Source organism: Peromyscus leucopus, chromosome 17, assembly GCF_004664715.2.
Source record: "Peromyscus leucopus breed LL Stock chromosome 17, UCI_PerLeu_2.1, whole genome shotgun sequence".
NCBI classification, from domain to species: domain Eukaryota; kingdom Metazoa; phylum Chordata; class Mammalia; order Rodentia; family Cricetidae; genus Peromyscus; species Peromyscus leucopus.
The window spans coordinates 12,309,763-12,335,676 of record NC_051077.1 but is presented as its reverse complement, the minus strand read 5'-3'; the positions used below and the strand labels follow the sequence as shown (position 1 = coordinate 12,335,676).

General features: G+C 40.8%; 2 protein-coding genes across 6 annotated transcripts in view; both read left to right on the top strand.

The window, feature by feature from the left end:
- The window catches only part of LOC114705758 (disintegrin and metalloproteinase domain-containing protein 5-like), a 67,882-nt gene extending 44,487 nt beyond the window's left edge, over window positions 1-23,395 (top strand). For 2 of the 3 annotated variants that reach the window (XM_037211650.1, XM_037211651.1), the window contains exons 19-21: window positions 5,690-5,849; window positions 7,713-7,766; window positions 23,169-23,395. In XM_037211650.1, coding sequence (XP_037067545.1) covers window positions 5,690-5,849; window positions 7,713-7,766; window positions 23,169-23,241 — 287 coding nt within the window. In that variant the 3' untranslated portion in view covers window positions 23,242-23,395. Of the gene's footprint in view, window positions 1-5,689; window positions 5,850-7,712; window positions 7,767-14,253; window positions 14,403-23,168 lie in introns of those variants that run through there. The other variant, XM_028887828.2, reaches the window with a different exon arrangement.
- Window positions 23,396-25,490: 2,095 nt separating this feature from the next.
- LOC114705736 (A disintegrin and metallopeptidase domain 3-like) overlaps window positions 25,491-25,914 on the top strand; it is a 47,246-nt gene continuing 46,822 nt past the window's right edge. For 2 of the 3 annotated variants that reach the window (XM_037211647.1, XM_037211649.1), the window contains exon 1: window positions 25,492-25,599. In XM_037211647.1, coding sequence (XP_037067542.1) covers window positions 25,542-25,599 — 58 coding nt within the window. In that variant the 5' untranslated portion in view covers window positions 25,492-25,541. Of the gene's footprint in view, window positions 25,600-25,914 lie in introns of all 3 variants that reach the window. The other variant, XM_037211648.1, reaches the window with a different exon arrangement.

The following is a 25,914-nucleotide window of genomic DNA, read 5'->3' as shown; positions in this document are numbered from 1 at the left end:
CATGGAGTCTTCCTCAGTCTCTTTCTTAAGAGATTCAGTGTTTCATTGAAGAAGTCTTTCACCACCTGATTAGGTTTATTGTAAGATATTTTATTGTCTCTGATGCTACTTTAAATAGGAGTGATTTTTGCTTGTGTATGGAAGGGCTACTGATTTTTGTAGGTTAAATATGTGTCCGTACACTGCTGAAATTTCTAAGCATTTCTAGACATTTTCTGGTTTAATTTTGTGGATCTTTTATGCATAATATCATATCATCTACCAGTAGGGATACTTGGACTTCTTTCCCTGTCTGTAACCCTTTGATTTCTTTATTTTGTCTTATTGTTCTAGATAGTACTTCAAGCACTGTATCAACAAGGTATATCTTGATTCTAATGGTATTTCTATGAGTTTCTCCTCTATTTAGGTTGATGGTTGCTATGGGTTTGTCACATAGAGCCTTGATTAGGATGAGGCATGCTCGCTGCAGTTCTTCTGTCTTAAGGACTATCATGACCGCACGTTGAGTTTTGTCAAAGACTTTCCCCTGTATCTGTTCAGATTATCATGTGGTTTTTTTTTTCTTAAAGTCTATTTGTAAGATTTCTTCTATTTATTGACTTGTGCATGTAAAACCATCTCTGTATCTCTAGGATAAAGCCATTTGATCTTGGTAGATGATATTTTTGATATAGGCCTGTATTCAGCTTGCACATATTTTTTTTTTTATTTTTGAGACAGGATTCCTCTGTGTAGCTTTGGAGCCTGTCCTGGTTCTCACTTTGTAGACCACGCTGGCCTTGAACTCACAAAGATTCGCCTGGCTCTGCCTCCCAAGTGCTGGGATTAAAGATGTGCACCACCGCTGCCCGGCTGCTTGCACATATTTTAATCAAGGATTTTTTTGCATCTATGTTCATGAGGACTGTTAGCATGTAGCTGACTTTTTTGTGTGTGTTTGTGTTTACCTGGTTTTGGTATAATAACAATACTGTTTTGTGTTTTTCTTAATTATTGAGATTATAATACGATCTCACTATGTCTCCTTCACTTTCCTCCTCCAATATATCCCTCTGCACTCTTCTTCAAATTCTTGGCCTATTCTTCTATTAATTGGTACTAGACACACACACACACACACACACACACACACACACACACACACACACACACCTGCATAGAAACTTCTCAGTCCATATAATATTATCTATCTGTATGTTTTCAGAGTTGATTATTTGGCGCTGATAACCAATTGCTATGCTCCTCCCTGGGGACCCAACTTCTCCCACTCCCAACTTTCCTCCGTTGTTTAGAGTTCTTTGTGTAGAGTTGACATCTGCTAAGCTTTACTTCCTTGACTTTGTCATGTTCTTTGGTGTCAACCTTGTTCAGCTCAGGTTTGGACAGTTAGTACTGATGAGACTTGATGGCTGTAGCTTCTGATATTACTAGAAGACACAATCTCACAGCAAACTCCCTGATCATTTGGCTCTTAAAATCTTGGTCCTGCCTCAACTTGATATTGCCATGTTTGTTGCTTCCCATGGGAGGCTTGCCCCATTTCTGGATGAAGGAGGAGTGGGTGGGTGGGGGCAGACAGGAGGTGGGGGGAGGGAATGGAAAGAGGGGAGGGAGGGGCAACTGTGGTTGGTATGTAAAATAAATGAAAAAATTTAATTAAAAAATATTTCTACCCCCTCTTCTGAAATGTTCCCTGAGCCTTAGGTATAGGAGTGTTTTGTAGATGGATGTGTCCACTGGACTGGGCCCCACAACTCTGCATTTGATTGGTTGTTGTTTTTTGTAGCAGTCTCCGCTTGTTGCAAAGAGAAGTTTCCTTGATGAAGTAGTCTCCGCTTGTTGCAAAGAGAAGTTTCCTTGATGAGGGGAGAAGACTACACTTATCTGTGGTACAAGGACAGATGTTCATAGATTGTTGTTAGGGAGTTAGTAAATTAGTGGTTGTAGTCTCTCCTCCAGTAACCAGGACTTCACTAGCACTGAGGGGTCAGCTAGGTTTCCAGTATCAGGCGTTGTATCACCTTCTTGCCAAGCAGGTCTGAAGTCCCGTTAGAGAGCTGCTGGCTGCCGCCAAGGTCTGGGTGCCACCTGTAGGGTTATCATTGCTATGCCAGTTGTCGATGTGGTTTGTAGGCATCAGAGTTGGGTAGGATGTTGGTTGTTTCCCTTCTTTAGAAACTTTGCCCAACAACTCAAAAGAGGGCTTCTCATGTCAGTCATTGATTTATTTTTATTTTTATTTATTTATTTATTTTTGGTTAGGTGGTTTTTGGCTCTTGTTGGGAGCATTATCAGCGCATTTGAAAAAAGTTCACTGAAACTATATATGGGTATTTATATAAAGAATTGTTTACTCTAGGGTTATTTTTAGATAACTAGTTCATGGTATGATTCCTTGTGAATTTTTCAGACATGCTTGTTGTTATTTTACCTTCTTTCTTCTGTGTTTGTGTTTCTCTCCCTTCCCTAGAGACCCCCTTTCCTACGACCCCATCAGATCACTTGTTTCCTGCTATTCCCTTTTATTCTCCCCCCACTTTCTTCTGTATTTACTGCTCCCCTTCCTGAAAAACCCCCTTTCTCATTTCCCTGATCAGATCACTTGAATCCCGCTATTCCTTTTTCTATGTCTCTCCACCCCCAACCCCACATCCTGGCAATGGTTCTCTTTTACTTTACTGGTTTCTGTAGTTATGACAGGCTGTATACTCACATCTGAAGATTTGGAGCCAGGGGCTTCTGATGAAAGAGAACATACAATATTTGTGTTTCGGGGTCTGGGTTTCCTCACTCAATATGATATTTTCTAGTTCCATCCATTTACTTGCAAAGTCCATGGTTTCATTTTTTTTTATACATGAAAGCTAAGATTAAATCTTCTGTATGACCCAGCTATACCATTTCTTGGCATGTGCATAAAGGACTCGGCATCCTATCCTATATCTTGAATAATTTAAAAAGTACTAGTTTTAGTGTTTCTTGCAAAGCCTGGTAGAATTCTTCTGTGAATCCATCTGGCCTAGTTTTTTTTTTTTTTTTTTTTTTTTTTTTTTTAAGCTAGAAAGCTTTTTATTACCACTCCAATCTCTTAATTTGTTGTGGGTCTGTTTAGGTTATTGAATCTTCTTGGTTTACTTTTGGTGGACTGGATGGAATCCAGAAATCAGTTTCTTCAAGAATTTCTGATTTAATGGGGTATAGGGTTAAAAATTATCCCCTTTATTCTTTGGTGTCTGTTACAATCTTTCCCTGCTCATTTGTGAGTCTGTTCGTTTGAGTCCTTCCTCTCTCCCTCCTTCCTTATGTTAATTGGGCCAAGTGTCTTCAATCTTGTTTGTCTTGTGAAAAAAGCTCCTCTGACTCCTCGATTCTTTGTATTGTTTTCTTTGTTTCTATTTTATTAAACTGTGCTCTGATTTTTTTTTTTAATTTCCCACCATCTGTTGGATTTGGGTTGGGTTTGCTTTTATTTTACTAAATTCTTGAGTTGACCCATTAATTCATTTATTTGTGTTCTTTCTGATTTTTTAAATTTAGGAACTTAGGGTTGTCAATTTTCCCCAATGGCAGCTTTAAAGTGTCCCCGAGGTTTTGTTGTATCATATCATCATTTTGGTTTATTTCCATAAATTGTATTTTTTCTTAATTTCTTGTTTGACACATGTAGTCATCATTCAGCAATGTGCTGTTTAATCTCCATGGGTTTGTGTAATTAGTACATATTTAACTGTTGTTGATTTTAAATTTTGTCCCATTGTGATCAGATGGAATACTTGAAATTTTTGTAATTTTTCTGAAAATTTTAAAGATTTTTTTTTATGTCCCACAAGGTAGTCTACTTTAGAAAAGCTTCCATGGACTTCAGAGCCAAATGTGTATTCTTTGGTGTTTCCATAGAATGTGCTGTAGATATTGTTAAGGGTCAGCTGACTCCATATTTTCTTCCCTTTCCTAGTTAAACATATTGGTAGAATTTGGTTTATTTCTGCATTGTTCCCTATGGTGTTTTTCTCTAATTATGTCCCAAGCTAAAGGTCAACTTTTTTCTTTTTCTTTCTCTATATTGTTGTGATTTACACTTTGCAAATTGTTTCCATTGTTTCATGGTATGTTCTAAGAACTGGCTCACCATAAAATGTTTCATGGTACATTCTGAGAACTGGCTCACAATAAACCCACAGCAGGCACTTTCCCCATGATCACAGAAGTATCTAACTAAATTCTGCTTTTGTAATCACTTGCTGTATACTTCAGTCTTGAGTTTGACTATAAAAAGACGCCATGCTTTTAGTCTTGGCCACTTCTCTGCCCTATTTCCAAGGAGACTGCAAGTTTGGCCTGGCCATAAAATAAATTTTTACCTTGCAACATTTTGACTGATTCTGTCTTGTGTAGGCCTTATGTGGATAACTGCAGTTCTTGAAAGTTCATGAATCCATGTGGCTACTGGGACTCCTACATACAGGCCCGTTTAACTTTATTTATCTTCCAAGGTCCCAGTGCCAAAACACCATTACATCAGCGGTTGAGTCTTAAAACCTGAATTTTGGAAGAGTCAATATCATCTATAACATTATGAAACCACAAGTCTCCTAAAAATTCATGTTCTTTCCATCTGTAAATACATTCATTCTGTCTTTGTTTTCCAAATCTTCACCAGTTCCAGCACCAATTCTAAATCCAAAGTTGCATATGAATGTTGCCTAAATTGAATATGAACTACATTTAAATTATGATTCATATAGAGGTAGAGTTCCTCAGGGACTGTCATCCTGTGAAACCAAAGCTAAATCCTTAAGCACAGTGATGAACTAGGAGAGGGATTGAAGTTCAGAAGGGGAGACCATGAAGAGAAGGAAAGGCATGGGGGAGAGCAAGTCTGGACCTAGCAAGCCAGCTTCCACTGGAACTCATACTTGAAAAGAACTATTTGTCTTGATAATCTTGGGAATTCCACCAGCAGCCATTTCATGGCAACTGAGGCACTTTCTAGCCTGCCCCTAACAACTATTCTAGTCTTTACTCTTACGTTCTCTAAGTCTGCATCCATATTCTTAACTATTCATTAGAAGAACAACAATCTTATTCCAAGTACCAAACCTGTAATTGTCAGGCATCTTTGGATAAGCAGAATGAGCAGTTAATGTACAAAGATATAGTGATGGATTTCCCACCCTTGATAGATGTGAAACTGCTTCACACTATTATGTAGATGCCAAGGTCCCTTATGTTGGCAGGGTGGGTTGATAAACTAGAAAGGAATTAAATAAATCTTTGTAATTGTTTTGTCATCTAAGAAATTACCAAGCACTCAAAGATTAAAATAATTTATAGATTGTATATAGATATGTATATGTATACACCCACTTATATAATAGTAAAAAAAGAAGTGGGCATGGATTTGTAAGAAAGCAAGGAGGATATGGGAGGGCTTGAAGGGAGGAAAAGGATGAGGAAATGGTGTAACTATAATCTCAAAAGGGAAAAATAACTTAAAAAGGAACTAACACTTCAATTATATACATTGATTCAATTTTATGTTTTTTTTTTTTTACAGTTACACTATAGTATATTTGAATGAGGTGTTTAATGTTGGGGAATAATTCTGGTAATGCTGTCTTTTCCATTTTTCCATTCGGTTAATAAAATCTCAGACATAATTTAAAACTAGTGTTTTCCATTGTAGGTAGAAGCCTCATGCAACCATCTTCTGGTTTTCCTCCAAAACAGCGGCTTCAGCTCATTTTCTATATATCGCTACCTGCAGTTATCATTATTACAGCTATAATTATAAAGCAAAGTAAACTGAGGCAGCTATGTTACAGAGAAGGAAGTGACAGCAGCAGGTATGTATCAGATATGCACATATATCTACTATTATGCTAAATGGGTCAAGACAAAACTATTGGTTTTTATTTAAGATACGATTATAGGCAAGGTGACATGAAGAGAGGCACAGCAACACCGTGCACACTGGGTTGATTCCCATGTGCCTTCCCATTACTAACAATCACAGTTTAGTGCCAGCACGAAGAAGGGAGTGCTGCCATCGGCATCTTAGAGGCAAATCTAGCCTCTTCGTTCACTGGCCCTGTCAACTAGTCATGTGTCCATAGGTAGGCTTACATCATGAAGAACTGCAATGCCAAAATAACAAAATCCACATTTATTATCCTAAACACCTATGTTGCTTTCTCACACAGCAATGGGCCAAATACTTAATAGTATCAGACTGAGAGAGAGGAGACAGCATGTTGACAGTTAGTTTCAGAAAACTTGGTTTTACATTACAAGTTTTGCAAAACTATATCCTGATCAAATGATGTAACCTGTGTACACTGGTGGTTATTTTTGGTTAACTCTATAACCATGGAATAAAGAAGGCTTTCCAGTGTATCCCAAATCTTTAGGAACATAAATTTAATAAGTGAAACCACCCTATTATGTGGAACCAGTTACAGAAATAGTTACCATTATGTTGACAATCTCATGTGTATTTCATGGTATTTTGCCATAATATTTTTCTCTGGTTTTACCTTTCGAGAATTGATAGGAAGATTCAACCTAAGGATTTTTCATGATAAGGAAAAAAAACATATTTAAAAAGAAAAAGAAAATTTACCAGCTTTTTTAGAACTATAAGTATATTTAATAAACAGAGTAAAAGTGATCATTAAGTAGTATCTAGAAATGCTTACTGCTGGGCTGGGGAGACAGTTCAGTAAGAAAAATGTTTACCATGAAACCAGGCAAACCTGAGTTTGGATGCTTAGCTCCCACGTACAAACCTGAGTGTTGTGGCATGTACTTGTCATCCCAACCTGGGAGGCAGATACAGGAGGAAGTCTGGGGTGCTGCCCAGACAGTCTGGCTGCATTAATAAATTCCAGGTTCAGAGAGTTCAGAGATTCTGTGTCTGCCCCCCTGAGCCCCCAAAAGTTGCAGCATGAGTAAAGAAGACATGACCACACACATGTACCCATACGTGAACAGGTACACACACACACACACACACACACACACACACACACACACACACACGCATGCACGCACTCACGCGCATGCGCACACACACGCACGCACGCATGCATGCACGCACGCACGCACGCACGCACGTGCACGCACACACACATTGTCTTTCAGAAACATTTAAGAAACGCTTGCTGTTTGTTGTGCAATATCATTTGTGAGTTGGTTGAAACACACATTTCTCTACATAAACATGGTTAATGTCTAAAGTAAAAGTGATTTCACATCAATTTTTAAATCCAAAATACTGCTTAAATAGACACAAAAACCAAAAATTCTCAAAAGTGTTTAATATTTATTATTTGATTGTTGGAGGTTTTCTGAAATTCATACTTATCTTGGCAGATTCACAAAAACATCAAAGCTTTATTTATGGGCTACTATGTTTTGGTTTAATTGATTTTTTTTTTTTGCATGTTGCTAATTATTTTGCCTTAATCCAACTTGGGGAGATCATAGGTAGCCCTATGATCTTTCTGAATGTAGAGGTGTGGATTTACAGTGTAAATACTTGAACTAGTTTAATGTGAGAAGAATCATGCAGTGACAGTGACTGTGCACACTGGAAAATGGCATTTCATGGATATGAATCATGCTGTTTCCTTGGACAGCCATTTCTGTGTTTAATGTTTAAGGCTTTAGTTTTCTCCAGTTTGAAATGGACTTTATCAATTCTATAGATCTTCATCAGAGGACAGTAGGAATAACACCAAGTTGACCACCACTGGAGTAAGGTAAGTGTGCAACTATATGTTAACCACTCTGTAGTTATTAGCTTTTAGGGCTGCTGAAAATGGCTGGTTTATAGTCCACACATTTCTTTATGATATTCTGTACAGTTATCACAGATTATCTCATAATAGTAAGCAATGAAATGTGGTTGCATGATAGCCTGGTCTCTCCCCTTGATTTGTCCAGAAGAATGAGGGTTGGACTTCTGTGGTAGCATACATGAGACTACCAATTGTGGGTAGAGGAAAACATTTATTAGCAGAGGGAAGGAGGATCTATATTCTGATGACATTTTACTGTCACATAAAAAGATGTCTGATAAAGATGTCCTTTACACATATAGTCTGAGATTATCTCAAAGAACTGAGTGTTAGCAAGATTGACCTTGGAGTTGTTATTGGTTTTGTTCTCTTAATCCATCTAGGAAAGTAGACTTAGATATCAGATTATGAAGAAACAAATCAACTGCATGAATTAGGCATCCCCCAGGCTATCAGTTATAAAAATTCCCCCTACAAAACAATAGACAGGATATATGAGGGGAAACTGTTCAATGCAGACCCTATGATTATTTTAAGTTCTTCACCATTGTAGCATGAAGTCACATAGCATGACAGTTTATTCAGTAAAGCTTGACATCAATGAGCTGAGCTGGGAGAATTGGGAGAGATGTATGATTATGTACTGACAGTTATCATTGTCATCCTGTTGTTAAAAGTCTGTTTTACAGTGTACAAAAATTAGAAATGTCTTTATTTGAATTATAAGGAAGTATATTTTGTGTGACACATTTTTGGGGGATTGAGGGAGACATGATTACATGTGTGCTCACCCCACATAAGGAACCAATGACAGACCAAAGTAGTGATACTACAGATGCCTGACTTGGTGAAATGATGGGTTTATTGGGGTGACTTAAAGGAATATGGATGAAAAGTTCAGTCACAGGATGAGAAATGACTCAAAGACAGCTAGCTCGTTGTATCACCAAAAGCTCACTTCAACATTGGTCATGACTAATGAAAGTTGTAACCCTGGGTTTTTCTCTATGTACGACTTGCAGGCAGATCCTTAAATTGGGTAGTCTCTCTCCTCAGCAGTCCTTATTGTTCATATAACCTTGGGGAGGGAGGAGTCTTTGTGTCCAGTAAGTTTTAGGGACTTCCTAAGACTTGTAAGTTGTTTGCTTCCTGAATCTTAATTCTTAATCTTTACAACTTCTTGAGTCATAACAAACTTCCATTTATGAAGAATATTTAATTCAGATGAAATTACTATATAAAGCATGTGTACTTACTGAAAACCCTAACAACATAGAAAAAGACAAGCTAATTGTACTCAAAGACACTGGATGGAAAGAAGATTAGAAACAAATCCATATAGGAAAAATAACTGAAGGAGTAAACAAAGACAAAAGATGATTCTTTGAAAAGTTCATATAATTTACACAAATTATTACATAACTCAAATCAAAAGAGAAATGATATGAATTATTAATGTAAAATGGTTTTATTTCTATTTTCTGGACATTAGAAGTACTTAAAGTCAGTAAATCAAAATATTTGGACAAAATACATGCCCTTCCCCAAACATGTCTGTCTCTAGGCCCACGGGATGAAATAGTGAAAACAATCAACAATTATCGTATATCTACTCAAAATCTGAAATCTGCAATTTAAAATCTCTCTTTGTCAGCTATGGTGGCACATACCTTGGCAGGATGAGGCAATAAGATCCTGATGATGATTTTAATTGTTAGGGAGTCACAACAAGGATTATTTAGATCAGGTTGGCTGATGGGCATGCTTGGGGAGGATTATCTTGATTATGTTAATTGATGTTGGAAGATGCACCCACTGTGGTGAAGGGTACCATTCCCTGTCAGGAGATCTTGATCTGTCTAAGAGTACAGAAAGAGCTGAGAACAAGAGTGCATACATTCTCTCTCTCTCTGCCTTTGGCTGTGGACATGATTAAATGTGCCTCAAGTTTCTGCTGCCTTGACTTTGCTCTAATGATGGACTGGAACTTAGAACTGTGTGCTAAAGATACCTTCCCAAAGTTGCTTATGTTGTGGTGTTTTACCATAGACACCAGAAAAGAAACTAATGGAGGGACCGGAATGACGCTGGCCTTGTCAAATGCTCTCCATCTTACTCTTCTCTGTGGTTAAATAAAGCATTAAATCACTTCTTGCTTTCCTTTCCTTTTTTAAAAGTCAGGTTTTCATGTATTCCAGGCTAGCCTCAAACTAACTACCTAGCCAGTGGAGCCCAACCTCAAATCCTGATTCTGCTACCTCCTCACGAGTGTCCTGTTTATACCACAGTTTCGGTATCCATTGATCTGTCAGTGGGCATCTAGGCTGGTTCCATGACTTGCCTTTGTGGGTAGCACCTACCCTTATGATTTCACTTGAGTCTTATTCCTTTATTCTTAGTCTAGATAGTTTATTCACTTCATTTACTTTGTCAAAGAACCAATTCTTTGCTTTCCTGATGTATGTATGCTTTGTTGTTGTTGTTGTTGTTGCTGCTCTGTGTTTGATTTAGTCTGCTGTGATGTTTATCAGTTCAGGTTTTGTTTTGGTTTTTCAAGACAGGGTTTCTCTGTGTAGCTTTGCGCCTTTCCTGGAACTCACTTGGTAGCCCTGGCTGGCCTCAAACTCACAGAGATCCACCTGGCTCTGCCTCCCGAGTGCTGGGATTAAAGGCTTGCACCACCACCTCCGGGCCTTATCAGTTCGTTTTATCCTGTTCTCTGCATGTTTCGTTTTCTTTTTCTTAGTGCATATTCTTAGGCTTTATTTGGGATCCTCCTTTGTTATTGCAAGCGATTATTGTTGAAGACTTCTCTCTCAACACTGTCTCAACTGGACATCTGATGAAGTATGAATATAAATTGCCCCCTTCTCTTCACATATCAAAGGCTTCCTTTCCAGAATCTGGGCTTTGATTGGATCTTAAGAACCCAGACCTTATTGGTGGAGTTACTCCCTGGTGCATGCACAATATGATGACACGGAGATCATGCCGAATGGGAGGTGGGCGTCTAGCTAGAGTAGGGAGGCCACTGAGCAGCCACTTGGAGGTGGTTTCTTGCCCCCATGCTTTCTTGTCCCATTCCCTTCCTTCTCCGTGGCTCTTGCAGTCCTGTGCCACGGTCTGCACGTCTGGCAGAATGATCATACCTTTAGAATTGAAAGTGCTGACTGCAAAAGAAGGAGCCGGCACAACATTGAATTAAAAGATCCTCAGTGTAGGAAAGGAAATGAGAGCGAAAAGACGATGAAAAACAGTTTTGGAGATCAAGCACTAGAATAAGTTATTCATTAGAAAAATAGCAAACACCTCAATCGCGCAGCACCGAAGCAATGCTCCTGCTAATGGCGCGAATAACTTGATTGTCAAAGCAAGTCAATCAATTACTTCAGTAGAACTTTCGCTGAAACCTCAACCAGGCATCCACAGCAAACAAAGACAAGGCATGCTGCCAACTTGATAACTAGTGCTTTAAGGACTCAAGTTAAAAATGAGGACTGAAGTCTTCCACACACCTTCAAGCAAAGAAAACAGGCAGATGGCCAGCAGGTGTATGGAAACATGCTCAACAGCATAATCTTCAGAGACGTGCCTATCCTGTGAGGTATCCCATCGGTCCGGAAGGCTCTTATCAATGAAGTGACCTCAGCTTGAGAATGTGGTAGTGATTTCAGGGAGAGGAGCAAATGGGAGCATTACTAGTCAATAGGAATAAAGCCTCCCACATTCAAGAGTAACACATTCTAGAGTCATATAACAGCACAGCCTCGTGATAAACAACACCATATACCACACTTAAACATTCCTTAAGATGCTGAACCCCATGTCAAGAGCGTTATCATAATCAAATAACAATTTTGTGGCTCCAGCTGGTCATGAGTTCATGATAACTCCATCCTATTGCCCCGTGGGTACTAGGATTACAGATACATGCTGCCACGCCGGTCAGAAAGTCTTGAAATGGAAAAGAATGTATTTACTTTCATTGCTTTAAGAAAAAAATACGAATTATGGAAAAAATTTCCTCTGTCCATTGTTTAGTTGGTAAAGATTTCCTGCTGTTCTGCAGGCTGTCTTGATTAGATGAGCTGTTTCCTCTGCTGGACAGAAACTTACTTTTTTATTTTTTTTTTCATGAGACAGGGTTTCTCTGTGTAGCTTTGTGCCTTTCCTGGATCTCTCTCTGTAGACCAGGCTGGCCTCGAACTCACAAAGATCCGCCTGGCTCTGCCTCCCGAGTGCTGGGATTAAAGGCGTGCGCCACCACCGCCCGGGCAAAACCTTCATTTCTTGAAGTCCCCATTGTAGACTGTTGGCTCTAGTCTTAGAGTGCATGGAGTTCTATCGAGGAAGTCCTCACCAATGCCTACGTCTTGAATTTGTTTCTCTACTTGGGCAAGGGGAGAAATAAAGAGCTGATTTAGTTCTGCTTGACATAGATGTCCAGCTTGGCCAGGACTGTTTACTGAAGGTGCTAGCACGAAGCCCCGCCCCCCCCCCCCCCCCCCCCCCCCCCCCCCCCCCCCCGCAGCTTCAGCAGCTAGGTGGTGGCTGGGAGACGCAGTCAGCAGCCGAGGCAGCAGCAATAGGGTCAGGTGCAGCCACTGTGCCACAAATATAAAAACAGTTTTTTCTTTTCTTTTTTTTTTGCTTTATATTGCTTTTGCGGGGCAGTTTTGTTTTTACCTTACTGGTCTTTTGCTTATATACTGTGGTTTCCGATTTTGTGATTTTTTTTTTATTGTTTTGTGTGTGTTGCGCTTTTTCTTTTGTTTTATTCTGTTTTTTTTTTTTTTAAATCTCTCTCTCTTTACCTAAAGAGAGAGGGAAAGAAGACATGGAGTTGCATGGGTAGGGAGGTGGGGAGGAGATGGTGGAGGGGAAATTATGATCAGAACATATTGTGTAAATTATCAGTAAAAAATAATTAAAAAAATAAGATCATGGACCTTGTTATATTCGGTTGTTCTATATAGTAAAGGAGATAATTCAGTACAATAGAAAAAGCATGATTGTTTCAATGTGTTTTGAAACGATAATTGTATTGGAAAGTTTTTAGCATTACCTCAAACACACATATACATGCACACACAGAGATCACATCTTCAGAGACCTAGCCGGCAAAATGTCCACCAGATGCACTCTAGATATAAATGTAGGGAAGAAAACGTCTAGAAGAAAACATGAGAGATGTCTTCATTACAAGTAGAAAGATACAAAATGTGTTAACCACAAAAGAAACTCGGTGGCTTCGTGACAAGCAAGAATTTCTAGCCATGGAAGCACACCATTAGGACAACAAAAAAGCCAGCATGGAGTTGGAAAAGGCATATTTCCAAAAGTCGAGTGTTACACAAATCCGTCTGAACCTTAGCATCGGCACTGTGAAGTAAAAGCAGTGTTCACAAACCAGGGGAGCCTTAGCGTAAACACTGGATGGAAACAGTGTGTTGTGTACAGGTCTGCAAAATGAAAGTATTACTGTTATCCTGGCACATCAGTCATTATATGCATTAAAACCTTTCTGCATATGGATGGCTACACCTGTATATGGACACAGGCACATGTATACAGAGTGGTATTTAATCTAATGTAAAAGAATAAAAACCACATAGAATTACTAGTTCTCTTCTTTTTCTTTTAATTAAAATTGTGTCTGAAAATATAAAGTACAAGGTGCTTTTCCCCTTATTTTATTTTATTAAATTTTTTAAAATTTATTTTATATACCAACCACAGTTTCCCCTCTCTCCTCTCCTCCTGTTCCCTACCCCCATCCACTCCCCAGAAAGGGTAAGAACTCCCATGGGAGTCAACAAAGCATGGCACCTCAGGTTGAGGCAGGACCAAGCTCCTCTCCCCTGCATCAAGGCTGAGCAAGGCATCTCACCATAGGGAATGAGTTCCAAAAAGCCAGCTCCTGTGCCAGGGACAGATCCTGGTCCCACTGTTAGGGGGTCCACGAACAGACCAAGCTACACAACTATCACCCACATGCAGAGGTCCTAGTTCTGTCCCATGCAGGCTCCCTAACTGTCAGTCTAGAGTCTGTGAGCTCCCATTGGTTCAGATCAGCTGTCTCTGTGGGTTTCCCCATCATGATCTTGACCTTCCTCTACAACTTGACTCCTGGAGCTTGGCCCAGTGCTTGGCTGTGGATCTCTCTGCATCTACTTCCATCAGTTACTGGATGAAGGTACAAGGTGCTTTCTTATTAACTCAGTTCCTGTGACTGAACATGTAGAGTGTCTTCAGAAGTCAATTGTATTATACAATTCAGTGCATTTGCTGTTGAGGTACCAGGTAATTTTTTTTCTTAAATTAATCTGTTATTAATCTCTCCCCCTCAATTATCTGTGTCCTTAAAATCATTTGAGCTAGAAATAGGTTAACTGCAAAAGAAATTAGCACCACTGGCTCACTGTTTGTGATCTGGCTTCTCCCACAGCACCATTCTGGCCAATCCGGCCAATCCAAATGTTGCTTCCTAAAAGAAGGCACTCTGGAAAGACCACGAGAAACTGGCCTTTAAATGAAGAAGAGGAAGAAGAAGAAGGAGAAGAAGAAAAAGAAGAAGAAGAAGAAGAAGAAGAAGAAGAAGAAAGTAAGAAGGAAGAAAGAAAGAAAGAAAGAAAGAAAGAAAGAAAGAAAGAAAGAAAGAAAGAAAGAAAGAAAGAAAGAAAGAAAGAAAGGAGAGGAAGAAAGAAGAGGAAGAAAGAAGAGGAAAAAACAAAAAACAAAAAACCAAACAACTCCAAACCCACAGCCTCTCTCCTACTTCTGCAAAGATGACCGAGCACTTGAAACCATGAACTAATAATAAATCACCTATGCCTGAACGGATGAACCTATGTCTGGTGTCTTCTCTGCATTTTCAGTTCTATTACATTTTATCTGCCTCTACTTGTGTCTGCAGAAATGATCACCCTGTACTGAGCAGACTAGGACCCGACACTCGAAGCTGTCAGAGGAGACCCCACTGCACCCCAGCTGCTCAGGGTCTCCCACCCCCATTTCCTCACTAGATAGGATTCTTTTGTCTCCCTCTAACCTCTCCACCTCAGACACGTAGTTACGAGCGAACAAACCCAGTTGCTGCTTAGCTACTGCTTCTCTTCTTCATAAATGCTAAGCTGTGCCAAGCTTTCTGTTCAAAGGAGCTGGAGAGATGGCTCAGTAGTTAAGAGCACTGGCTGCTCTTCCAGAGGACCAGGTTCGATTCCCAGCACCCACATGGCCGCTCACAACTGTCTGTAACTCCAGTTCCAGGGATTCTGATGCACTTCTCTGGCCTCCATGGGCGCCAGGCCACATGATGCACAGACATACAGACATACATGCAGGAAATATAGGAAAAAGTCCAGGGCTGCTACTATTCTAAAGTCAAAGGCTAATTTGATGTGACTACCATTCATCAAACTTGATATAACTCAGGCCACACTGACTTCCTCCACCTCTGCTGCTTACCAAGTCCCTTGGCATTGGTGTGTTGTGAGCATTGCACACCGGCACAGTGAAATGGATCATCAAAGTTTCCAAACTTGCACACGTCAGTGAAACTGACTTAAATTGTTGAGATAAGTGAAAATCAACACTCAAGATGTAACGATTCTTAATTATCTTATGGTAATCTTATCTTTGTCCTTGAGATGAAGGTGATTGCACCGCCTTTGTGTTGGAATTTCCTTTTTCCAGTTCTACAAATATCAACCAGTGGCTTGCAATCCATTCTTCTTTACTGAAACTGATAAACACATTGTGTTCCTTTTGTCCCTGTGGAGACAGCTGTATATTTCCCAGCATGCCACTGGCTGTAGGACAGATCAACCTCTCTCTGTTTCATTTATTTGTATATTTTAAAAATTGCATTTATTTATTGTGTGTACGCAGGCACATGTGCATGCCACGGTATATGGGTAGAGGTCAGGGGGCAACTTGTGGGAGGTGGTTTCCCTCCTTCTACCATCACTACACGAATGTGAAATTAGAGTACAATAGGATATTATTTCAACATTTAGCATCATTAAAGTTAAAAAAAGGGAAAATCAGGGCAGTGAGATGGCTTATCAGGTATAAGTGCTTGCCACAAAACCTGATGACGGCAGGTTCACAAGGAGGACAGAATAGACGCTCACAGGCCACGTGTGAGGCCATCACTATTCGTGTGGCCCTCTCCGTGTTTGTGGCACATTTGTTCACGTACACACTAGACAATTAAATAACAAGTGATTTTTTTGTTTGTTTCTTTGTTGTTGTTGTTTTGGGTTTTTGAGACAAGGTTTCTCTGTAACAGCTCTGGCTGTCCTAGAACTCGCTGTGTAGACCAGGCTGGCCTCAACTCACAGAGATCCACCTACCTCTGCCTCCTGAGTGCTGGGATTAAAGGCGTGCACCACCGCCACCCGGCTAAAATTCCAAACAACTGTGAGTCATGGACATAGCATTTTGGGAAAATAATTTGGAAGTTTCTCATGAAGTTACACATATGTTGATCTTATGATTCAGCCTTCTCTACTCTTCAGTATTTATCTAATGGGAAAGAAAGCATATTGCAATACAAAGACGATGCATGACACTTCCATATAACATTATTTATAATAGTAAAAGTGGCACACATAAATATCTATAAATATATGAGTGGATAAACAGATTGTAGTATATCCATACAATGGAATGCTACTTATCCATAAGTAGGAAAAATATTTTGATACATAAAACATAAAGGAATCTTAAAATACTTAATGCTATACAAGAAAATAACATAATATATTCATTATGATTATATCTGTATTTAAAAAATAAAGCATACACATTTATCTGTACTAGCGTAGACTAGACTAGTTAGTGATTGGTTACATAGATCTTGGAGCTTGAGATGGATTATAAAAAGTTTGAGGACATTTTTGAAGTGATGGGTATCTTCATTTGATTGTGATTTCAGACTGTTACATGTAGGTCAAAGCTAATTGAAATGTATACTTTAAATGTACAAATTATCTGACTTTGCCTGTATGTTCATAACTCTATAAGAAAATATAATGGGCAGGGTCTCTAAAACCATCACAAAATTAAATGGCTATTTATATTTTGGCTTCTATGCCTTCACTTTTCACTGTTGAGAATTTCTCTTACTTTCTTACACATTTTGATGATTTATTTTTGTATCTACCTATCATCTATCTATCTATCTATCTATCTATCTATCTATCTATCTATCCATCCATCCATCCATTTATCCATCTACCTACCTACATATCTAGTGTTTATTAATTCTTGGAAAATTTTGTACAGTATATTTGGATCATATTCACCTCCCAATACCACCCCCAACTCCTCCCATATCCACCCCACCTCCCTAACACCTTCATGTCTATAAAAATAATAACCCACTGAGTCTAGTTTGTCCTGTTCACAAACTCATGGGTGTGTGGCCATTTACCAGAGCTTAAAGAAAACCAAGTCTCTATCCTTATTTATCCAAGTGAGAAATTACATAGGCAAGATATAAAATTGATTTATAACTATTCATCTTCAAGACTCTCTTAGTCTCATTATTTACTTACGTGGGGGGAATGAAGTTGGCTATTCACTAGCATACCTCTGCATCGGCGTTCTATTTCTCTGTTTACTACCAGGAATATGCAGAGATGGAGGGAGAGGTATGTCTCTTCTCCTTTGAAGATCAATCTGCTCTCACATTCCTGTCTCCTCTTCTCCTGCCTTTGGCGAGTCTATGTTCCTTGTGTATCACAGTCACTGCATGTACTATTCCCAGAACATTCTTGAATACACATTCAACCCTCTTACTATACAGTTCAAGCTGCCCCTCTACACAGCACAGGACAATGTATTGGCACATGCAAACTACACTGCAATTAGTGACGTCTTTCCTTCCTTACTGCATTCTGTAGACCTCAGAGAACAATTTATAACTTTGGGTGGCCACTCTTACCACCTTCTCATATCTTTTTGTATAATATCTTTGCCTTTGTAATTAAAAAAACCCTTCAATCTATGAATTTAATAATTATATCTTCTAAGATTGATTGAAGTTTCTTTTTACATTATTTTCTGACACTTCCTTCTTTTCTACCTTTACTGCTAGCAGACGTTTTTCCCTTCTAAGTTGCATTCTTTTGGCCTACAAGAAAATTTTGGCTACCTCTTCCATCTGCATATCTCTCCCTTTTCTTCCTAAGCCCTGGCATGGTGATTCTTCCAGCTTCTAGCAAAGGTCTTTTTATTGATAGAAAGATGCACCCTTACATCTTCCACAAAGGAAAATTTCTGCCTCATGGGGACGTATGGAAAGATGAAGCCACATCAAAGTCCGAGCGCTTTAGTGGCTGCCTCAGTTTTGAACAAGGTACACGGCCTTCTGAGGGGTGGCATCCACCCAATTATTCAGGAAGTTAGTAGTGTTGGGCTGGCTCATTTTATGTCAACTTGACACAAACTCAAGTCATTTTGGAAGAGGGAACCTCAATTGAGAAAATGTCTCCACTAAATTGGCCTGTGGGCTAGCCTGTGATCCATTTTCTTGATTGATAATTGATGCATGAGTGCCCAGTCCACTGTGGATGGTGCCACCCCTGGGCTGGTCTTCCTGGGTGCTGTAAGAAGGCAGGCTGAGCAAGCTATAGGGAGCAAGCCAGTAAGCAGCACCCCTCCATGGCTTCTGAATCAGCTCCTGTTTGAGTTCCTGCCCTGACTTCCCTCAGTGATGGGCTGTTACCTGGCGTGATATAAACCCTTCCAAACCCAAATTGCTTTTGGTCATCATGTTGTATCACAGCAACAGAAAACTTAACTCAGACAAACACCAACCTAAGCTGTGTAGCTCTGAGGGGCAGTCTCTCCCCCAGGGATTTCCAGTCTTAGCTCTGTGGGGCCTGAAACTTTGTCAAGGTTTGTTGTTGGTTTTCTGGTGCAAACCTCTTTTCTATGTGACCCGTGTCTTCCTGGCTTTGACGGATATCCCTCCTGAGAAATCTTTTGCAGTGGAATGGTTTCCTGGCACGTACGTTGGGACATTCTTCCTTCACCAATGCCAGCACTAACACACTTGCTTCTCCTTACTCCTCTTGAGTCTGTGGATGCTAAGACGCATTTGCTCAGTCTTCCCCCTCTAGAACTGTATTTTATTTTTAACAATCACTGTGATTTCTATGTTTCACTCCTTAGTCATCGTAATCTTAGTTCCATTTCCCCTGCAGTCTTCACTTTGGAATTTTTTCTTCCTACATATTTCTCTGGGGTAATCTTATTTCCTCATTTTTTTCCCCTAAAGCTCCTCTTTATGTGGCCATAAACCTCTATATTTCAGCTCAAGCAAGCATTTCCATACCCTTTTGCCATCTAATCTCCTCAGACACATCTGGAATTCAACACATCTTTCATTTATCAGATCTCTCAGTCCCTGGATGAATCTCGGTGTCCCGAGACTGTCACCCCCTGTCGTCAGCTGCCCAGTCATCTAAAAACCATCAGCTTCCACATCCAGTGATCCACCTAATGAAACCAGAAGCCCCCATGCAGAACCGTATTTTACCTCGGTCTCAGGTATCCCCGGCACTCCAGCCTTTCTTCCTGTTCTCTAGCTCACGGTCTATAGACGTTTCGGCATCGAACGACACAGAGTTCTCCTAAATAAGCATGCTGCTTCCAGGTGAATTATCTCCCCCGCCCCACCTCAGCCATACACATTATCTTTCTAGAGGGAAATCTATCTTTATTCCACTTAGAATGCTTGAATGATTTGAGAGTAGTTTGGAATAAAGCCCTAAGATACACTTTCCTTTCTGTCTCTCACTGTTGGCAGTTTCACTTTATAATCGCATATTAAGGAATTATTAATCCATTTCAAGAATAACTAAGTTCTGGTATCCAGATTTAGCCATGGGAACATACGGTGATTTTCAAACATATGATTAAGGCTATTCATCATGATAGCTATACTACCAAAGCATATAGCAGATGGTTTATTTAGAGTCAGCCCATGGCATATGTAAGCAACTCCTTCATATACACATGAGGATACTATGCAGATGATGCATAGACATGGGCATAAAATATTCAAATTCTCTCTCCATGTTCAGATTTCTCCACTTTCACTTCTGATTTAATTTCTAACTTAGCAGGGCTTATGGCCCCCAAAGAAGGGGAAATGATATAATTAGAACTGGTGAATGTACCCTATATTTGTATATTACATATTGACATTTCATCCTGTTGTGGCTCTGTGAGGCGGCTGGCCTCTGCTCACGTGATTTTAGCTCCTAAGACTGAAGGCTGCCTGTATGTCATGGTGTGTGCCACATGCAGATGTCAGCATGTCTTGGGGCACAAATATTTGCATCCAATCAGGCTGCTTACCTTTGCTGGGGTTGTCCTCAAGGGCAGACTTGGGGGCCATCACCAACCTTCTCTTTCTCGAATCAGCTTCCAACCGTCTCACGGAGCTGCCAAACTTCTCTTATCTGAGTGCAGCAGTTGCTGATGTTTTTGGCATGGTCTTTATGTTTGAATTTCCTTGCTTTATTTGGAATTTTGCTACTTTGGAAGACCTACAGAATCAGTAAATACCTCTTGGGTATTTATCCCCTATAGGGTAAGGGGTCCAGCTAAAAAAAAACCCATCAGAGCTAGTGAAAAAAGCCCGCCCTGGCCCTGAAAGCAGAGCAGGTCAAAGAAACCCACCCTGGATCTGAGACCTGAGCCAGTGAAAGAAAGAAACACTTTAGCCTTGAACCCAGAACTTAAGAAACATGCCCTGTCCCTGAAACCAGTGCCAAAGAAACACACTTTGTCCCTAGAATCAGATTCAGTGAGAGAAACATAGTTTGGCCCTGAAATCAGGGCCATCTCTGCTGCTGACCACCGAAACTAACCAATCCCTGAGCAGAAAGTCTTCTCCCTGGAGAAATTCCACCCCTGCCTGTTCAGCTGTTAGCTGTTCTTTCCCACCCTGGCAGAGGCAGCCACTTTCTTGGACTCCTCCTTCCCAAATAAGTCTCTTTCTCAAAAGAGTATTGGATGAAGATCTTCATTTCCTGGCACAGAACAGAACCTTGCTGAGACAACCTTAGGGGACTGAGCAGAAAAAACAAACAAACAAAAACAAACAAACAAACAAACAAAACGTAGCTGAGACATTCTCTTAGTGGGGGCTGAGCAAGGTGGAGCAAAACAGAAGAACCTTGCTGACACATCCCTTAGGGGACTGAGCAGAAAAAATGTTGCTGGGACATTCCCTTTAGTGGTGGTGGTGGTGGGGGGGGGGGCGGTGTTGAGCGTGGCAGAGCAGAGCAGAAAAGACCAGAAGACAAGAAAAACCTTGCTGAGACGTCCTTTAGGGGACTGAGCAAGGCTGAGCACAAAACTAATAACCTTTCACCTGAGCCAGAGGAGATTGCTCCATTTCTGCAGGGGTTTCCCCTTTAGCAGCATGAAGCTGAAGAAGCAATGTCTTGGGCAGAGAGAAGAAGCAGAGCTCTGCTGGGAAGCCCCCTTAAGGCGGGGGAGGGGGGCAAAGCAAAGCTCAGCTGTAAGGGCACTCTCCTAAGAGAGGAGCAGGAATGCTTTATCCTGCGAGGAGACCATTCCCCCAGCTTCAGGTATCACCTGACTTCCTGACAAGTCAGGATACCTCTCCTTTTAGGGCTGAGCTGTCCTATTGCGGCTCTAGTTATAGCCTGGCTTCCCAATTAGTCAGGATACCTTTCCCTCCGGAGCTGAGACACTCGCCCAATCAAAATTATACTCACGCAGAAATTGTAATACAAACTGTCCTAGAATTCCATTGCTGTGAAGAGACACCATGACCACAGCAACTCTTATAAAGGAAAATATTTAATTGGGGCTGGTGTACAGTTCAGAGGGTTAGTCCATCATCATCATGGCGGGAAGCATGGCGACACGCAGGCAGACATGGTGCTGGAGAGGAGCTGAGAGCTCTACTTCTGGGTCTGCAGGCAGCAGGAAGAGACAGTGAGCCACTAGGCCTGGTTTGAGCTTCTGAAACCTCAAAGTCCTCCTGCCCCCGCCCCCCAGTGACACACTTCCTCCAAAGAGGCCACACCTCCTCCAACAAGGCTATATCTCCAATGGTGACACTCCATAAGAGTCTATGGGAGCCATTTTCATGCAAACTACCACACATGCGTTTCTAACCCTCAAGCACATGGCAGCCCAAACCTGGAAACGACTCAAAAAAAAAAAAAAAAAAAAAAAAGCAACAGATAAATGTTTGCTCAAACTGGGAAAATCTTTCTCACAACACCACACTTTAATAAAAGTGAAGAGAATGACATAAGCAATAATAAAAATGAAGGCATGTATACTTAGTAGATTATATCCAAATCAGAACCTAGCCTATGATTATGTTGATAAATTTATTTGCATATTAAAAATTCTCGGTATGGGGAAGAGATTAGATTAGAAAACTTGAGGGGAAAGGGTAGGTATGTTTATAAAGTAAATTATCCAAAAGCTTTATTTTCATTGTACGGTTTTTCTTGATGTGATTATAGTTACATGAAAGTAAATGTGATTAAGTTGCATAATACCCTTTCCTTGACACACACACACACACACACACACACACACTCACACACACACACACACACCAGCTGTGTGTATCTATGTCTTATCACAAGAAGAAACAAAGTGAAGGAAAAGCATATGGGTTCTCCCTATAGAAGCTTTCAAATGTGGATTGGTTAATTATTTGTATGTGTCTGTGTGTGCCTTCATAAGTTAATATGCGCCTTGTGTACACAAGAGCTCTTGGGTGTTATGAGCTGTGACGTGGATGCTGGGGACCAAACTCAGGTCTTCCCCAAGAGCAGTAAGTGCTGCCACCTCGCCATCTCCATCTCCTTGCAGAAGATTTTAGACAACTCCCTGAAAATCTCTAACTATTTTAAGTATCACACAAGATCAACCTGGACTCCACACTCCCCGCCCCCCAAAGTTGTTATTTTTAAAAAAGCTAGAAAAGAGGGTAAGAAGAGCAACCATAGGATATAGCAAATTGTAATACATAGTTAATAACTTAAAATATAGAAAGCAGGACGTCCACAGCAAGATGTTAATACGACATTCAACCATATTGAGTCATAATAGATCCGCGACACACAGTTAATATTTCATTATATCTTTGTATGGCTATACTTGCCCTATGTTTATACATACCACTTTCCCCCACGTATTTCTGTTTAGAGTATCTTCTCCACTCTCTCCAAGTTGCTTTCTAAGCATTCCTTCAGGTTCTAAAGAGCCCACACACTTTCAGAACACCTCACTGAATCGAATGACTTCATTGCTTAAATCCCACACCCCTTTGTTCTAACTCATTCTCAGCTCAGCCGAGGACCTGCCCGTCACACCAGACTCAAAAAGGATTCTGACGGTCTTTGCCATGAAGAAGCACTAAGACGGAGACAGCCCAGTCAGGAATGCACTGCCAGGTCTTTAATCCCTGTCTTCTCAGCGAGATGGTCTTGGTATCTGGGTTTAAGTACATCTTTGTGGTCATCTCTAAGAAACACACATTCACCCTTTAATAAATATGGTGACTACCTATGAAATTGATTGCATCTGTATGACTATAAAGGGATGGGATTTCTCTTTGTCTTTAGTTTGCCATAACCTCCTTGAATGCATATCTAATAAGTATAAAAAGAAACACAAGTTTTATTAAGAGGGGACTTTGAAGGATGAATGAGAGATTTATTTGGTTTTTCTTTGCAAAAGTTTTTATTTACAAAGATAACAGTATCTTTCACCATTTTTTCTTCTCATGGGTTGACATCTGTGGTCTGTGCAGAGTCCTCCTCATGGGTTGACATCTGTGGTCTGACTGTGCAGAGTCCTCCCCATGGGTTGACATCTGTGATCTGACTGTGCAGAGTCCTCCTCATGGGTTGACATCTGTGATTTGACTGTGCAGAATCCTCATGGGTTGACATCCTTGGTCTGTGCAGAGTCCTCCTCATGGATTGACATCTGTGGTTTGTGCAGAGTCCTCCTCATGGGTTGACATCTGTGGTCTGACTGTGCAGAGTCCTCCTCATGGGTTGACATCTGTGCTCTGACTGTGCAGAGTCTTCCTAAGTGGACTTGCCACTTCCAGTCTTCATGACTGACCTCATGACAGATTATTTTTGAGATACAAATGTAGCACTAGTAAAACCCTTGGAAGAAGTTCTTTACTAATCCAGTTATGCCCCATCATAAATATGATATCCTTTCTGTAGCTACTGTTGAGCGGCGTTGTAGGGAAAAAAAAAAAAAAGAAGCTATCTCCATGCATTCACACAAAACTTCGTATGTCGGGCTGGGCGTGGTGGCGCACGCCTTTAATCCCAGCACTCGGGAGGCAGAGCCAGGCGGATCTCTGAGAGTTCGAGGCCAGCCTGGGCTACCAAGTGAGCTCCAGGAAAGGCGCAAAGCTACACAGAGTACACAGAGAAACCCTGTCTCAAAAAAAAACCAAAAAAAAAAAAAAACTTCGTATGTCTTACTACTGACTCACTTATAATGTCTAAATATGGCATCTCTTACACACATCTGCCTTCCTGTTTGAACCTGACTCAGACACAAATACAGCATCAATCATATTTGACACTCCATGACTATTGCTTATTGGCCTTCAAAACGTTCAAGATTGAGTTAAATTTAAATTATTTTAACGTTTATAGTCAAATACCCTGACATGCATCTGTACATGATTCTGATTTGGGTTACCTTGTTAACCTTCATAGACTATAAGAAAATCATGAATAATTTAATGCTGGTCCTAACTTTCATGACCTATTTTTTTTTTTTTTTTTTTTTTTTTTTTGGTTTTTTGAGACAGGGTTTCTCTGTGTAGCTTTGCGCCTTTCCTGGAACTCACTTGGTAGCCCAGGCTGGCCTCGAACTCACAAAGATCCGCCTGCCTCTGCCTCCCGAGTGCTGGGATTAAAGGCGTGCACCACCACCGCCCGGCCTCATGACCTATTTTAAATTTCAAAAATGTATGAAGGTGCCAGTCAGGAAGTCATGCATTTTAGGAGCAACAAAATAAAAGCCCCTGTATATTATTTGCTGTCAACCATTAGGTGATTTTTTTCAGTATATGAAAAACATCTGGTCTTATGAAATACTGAAATCTTAAAATAAATTATATAACACAACCAGAGCAAATTCTTCAGTAAATGGAGGAGAGGCTCAATTTTTCTTGTTATAGTTAGCTACTGCAGCTATTTCTTAAGCTGTTTAGATGTTCAGTAAGATTATTGCAGAAAAAAATTTAAATTTTATTGCGTATTTTCTATTCCCTTTTACAAAACGGGAAAGGTATTCATTTTCACTTCCCATGTAAATATTGCATGCAAAGACATGCAAGCCAAAGTGTGCTCAGAAAAAAACCCGCTACTAGGTGGTTGGAGACACTGCTCATGTGTTAGGAGGGTACATAGCTCCTCCCGAGTCTGGCACTCATGTGGGTGGTTCCTGGGCATCCTCGGGCCTCTGCAGGGAAAGCGCTGACTCCCCTGGGCTCTGGTCCCTGAGGTGCAGAGCTGCTACAGGGGCCACACTGCTGGAGATTCCTGTTCCTGCTGGGCTCTGCCTCTCCTGCTTCCCAAGAGCCCAGGCGCAGGGGCGCAGGGCCCACAGGGGCCTCAGGGGCCCGCGAGCTACCACCGTTACACCAACTGCCGTCACTGTGGCAAAGCCAGCAGCCACACCATGCTGCCTTTGTTCCTGGTCCTCTCATGCCTGGGCCAACTGATCACTGCCGGCCAGGGTAAGTGAAGATGCTGCTGGGCAGCGGACCACTTGTTAACAGGCCACCCCCGCCTTGCGGGCTTCACACCCTTTGCTCTTGAAAGTTCAGAACAAGGCTAGTGAAGGTGCCCAGAGCCCAACCCAGTTCCCAGGGTCTAGGGGTCCATCTCTGCCTGATGGTCGGAGGACTCTGACTCAGCCCAAAGACCACTGACCCTCATTTGCTGACTTTCCACAATCAGGAGAACATTCGCAGAGCGGGGGGAGAGGAAGGTGGTTACGGAGGGGGAGGGAGCGAGATAGACAGAGGGCCCCACATGTCCCATGTGTTCTC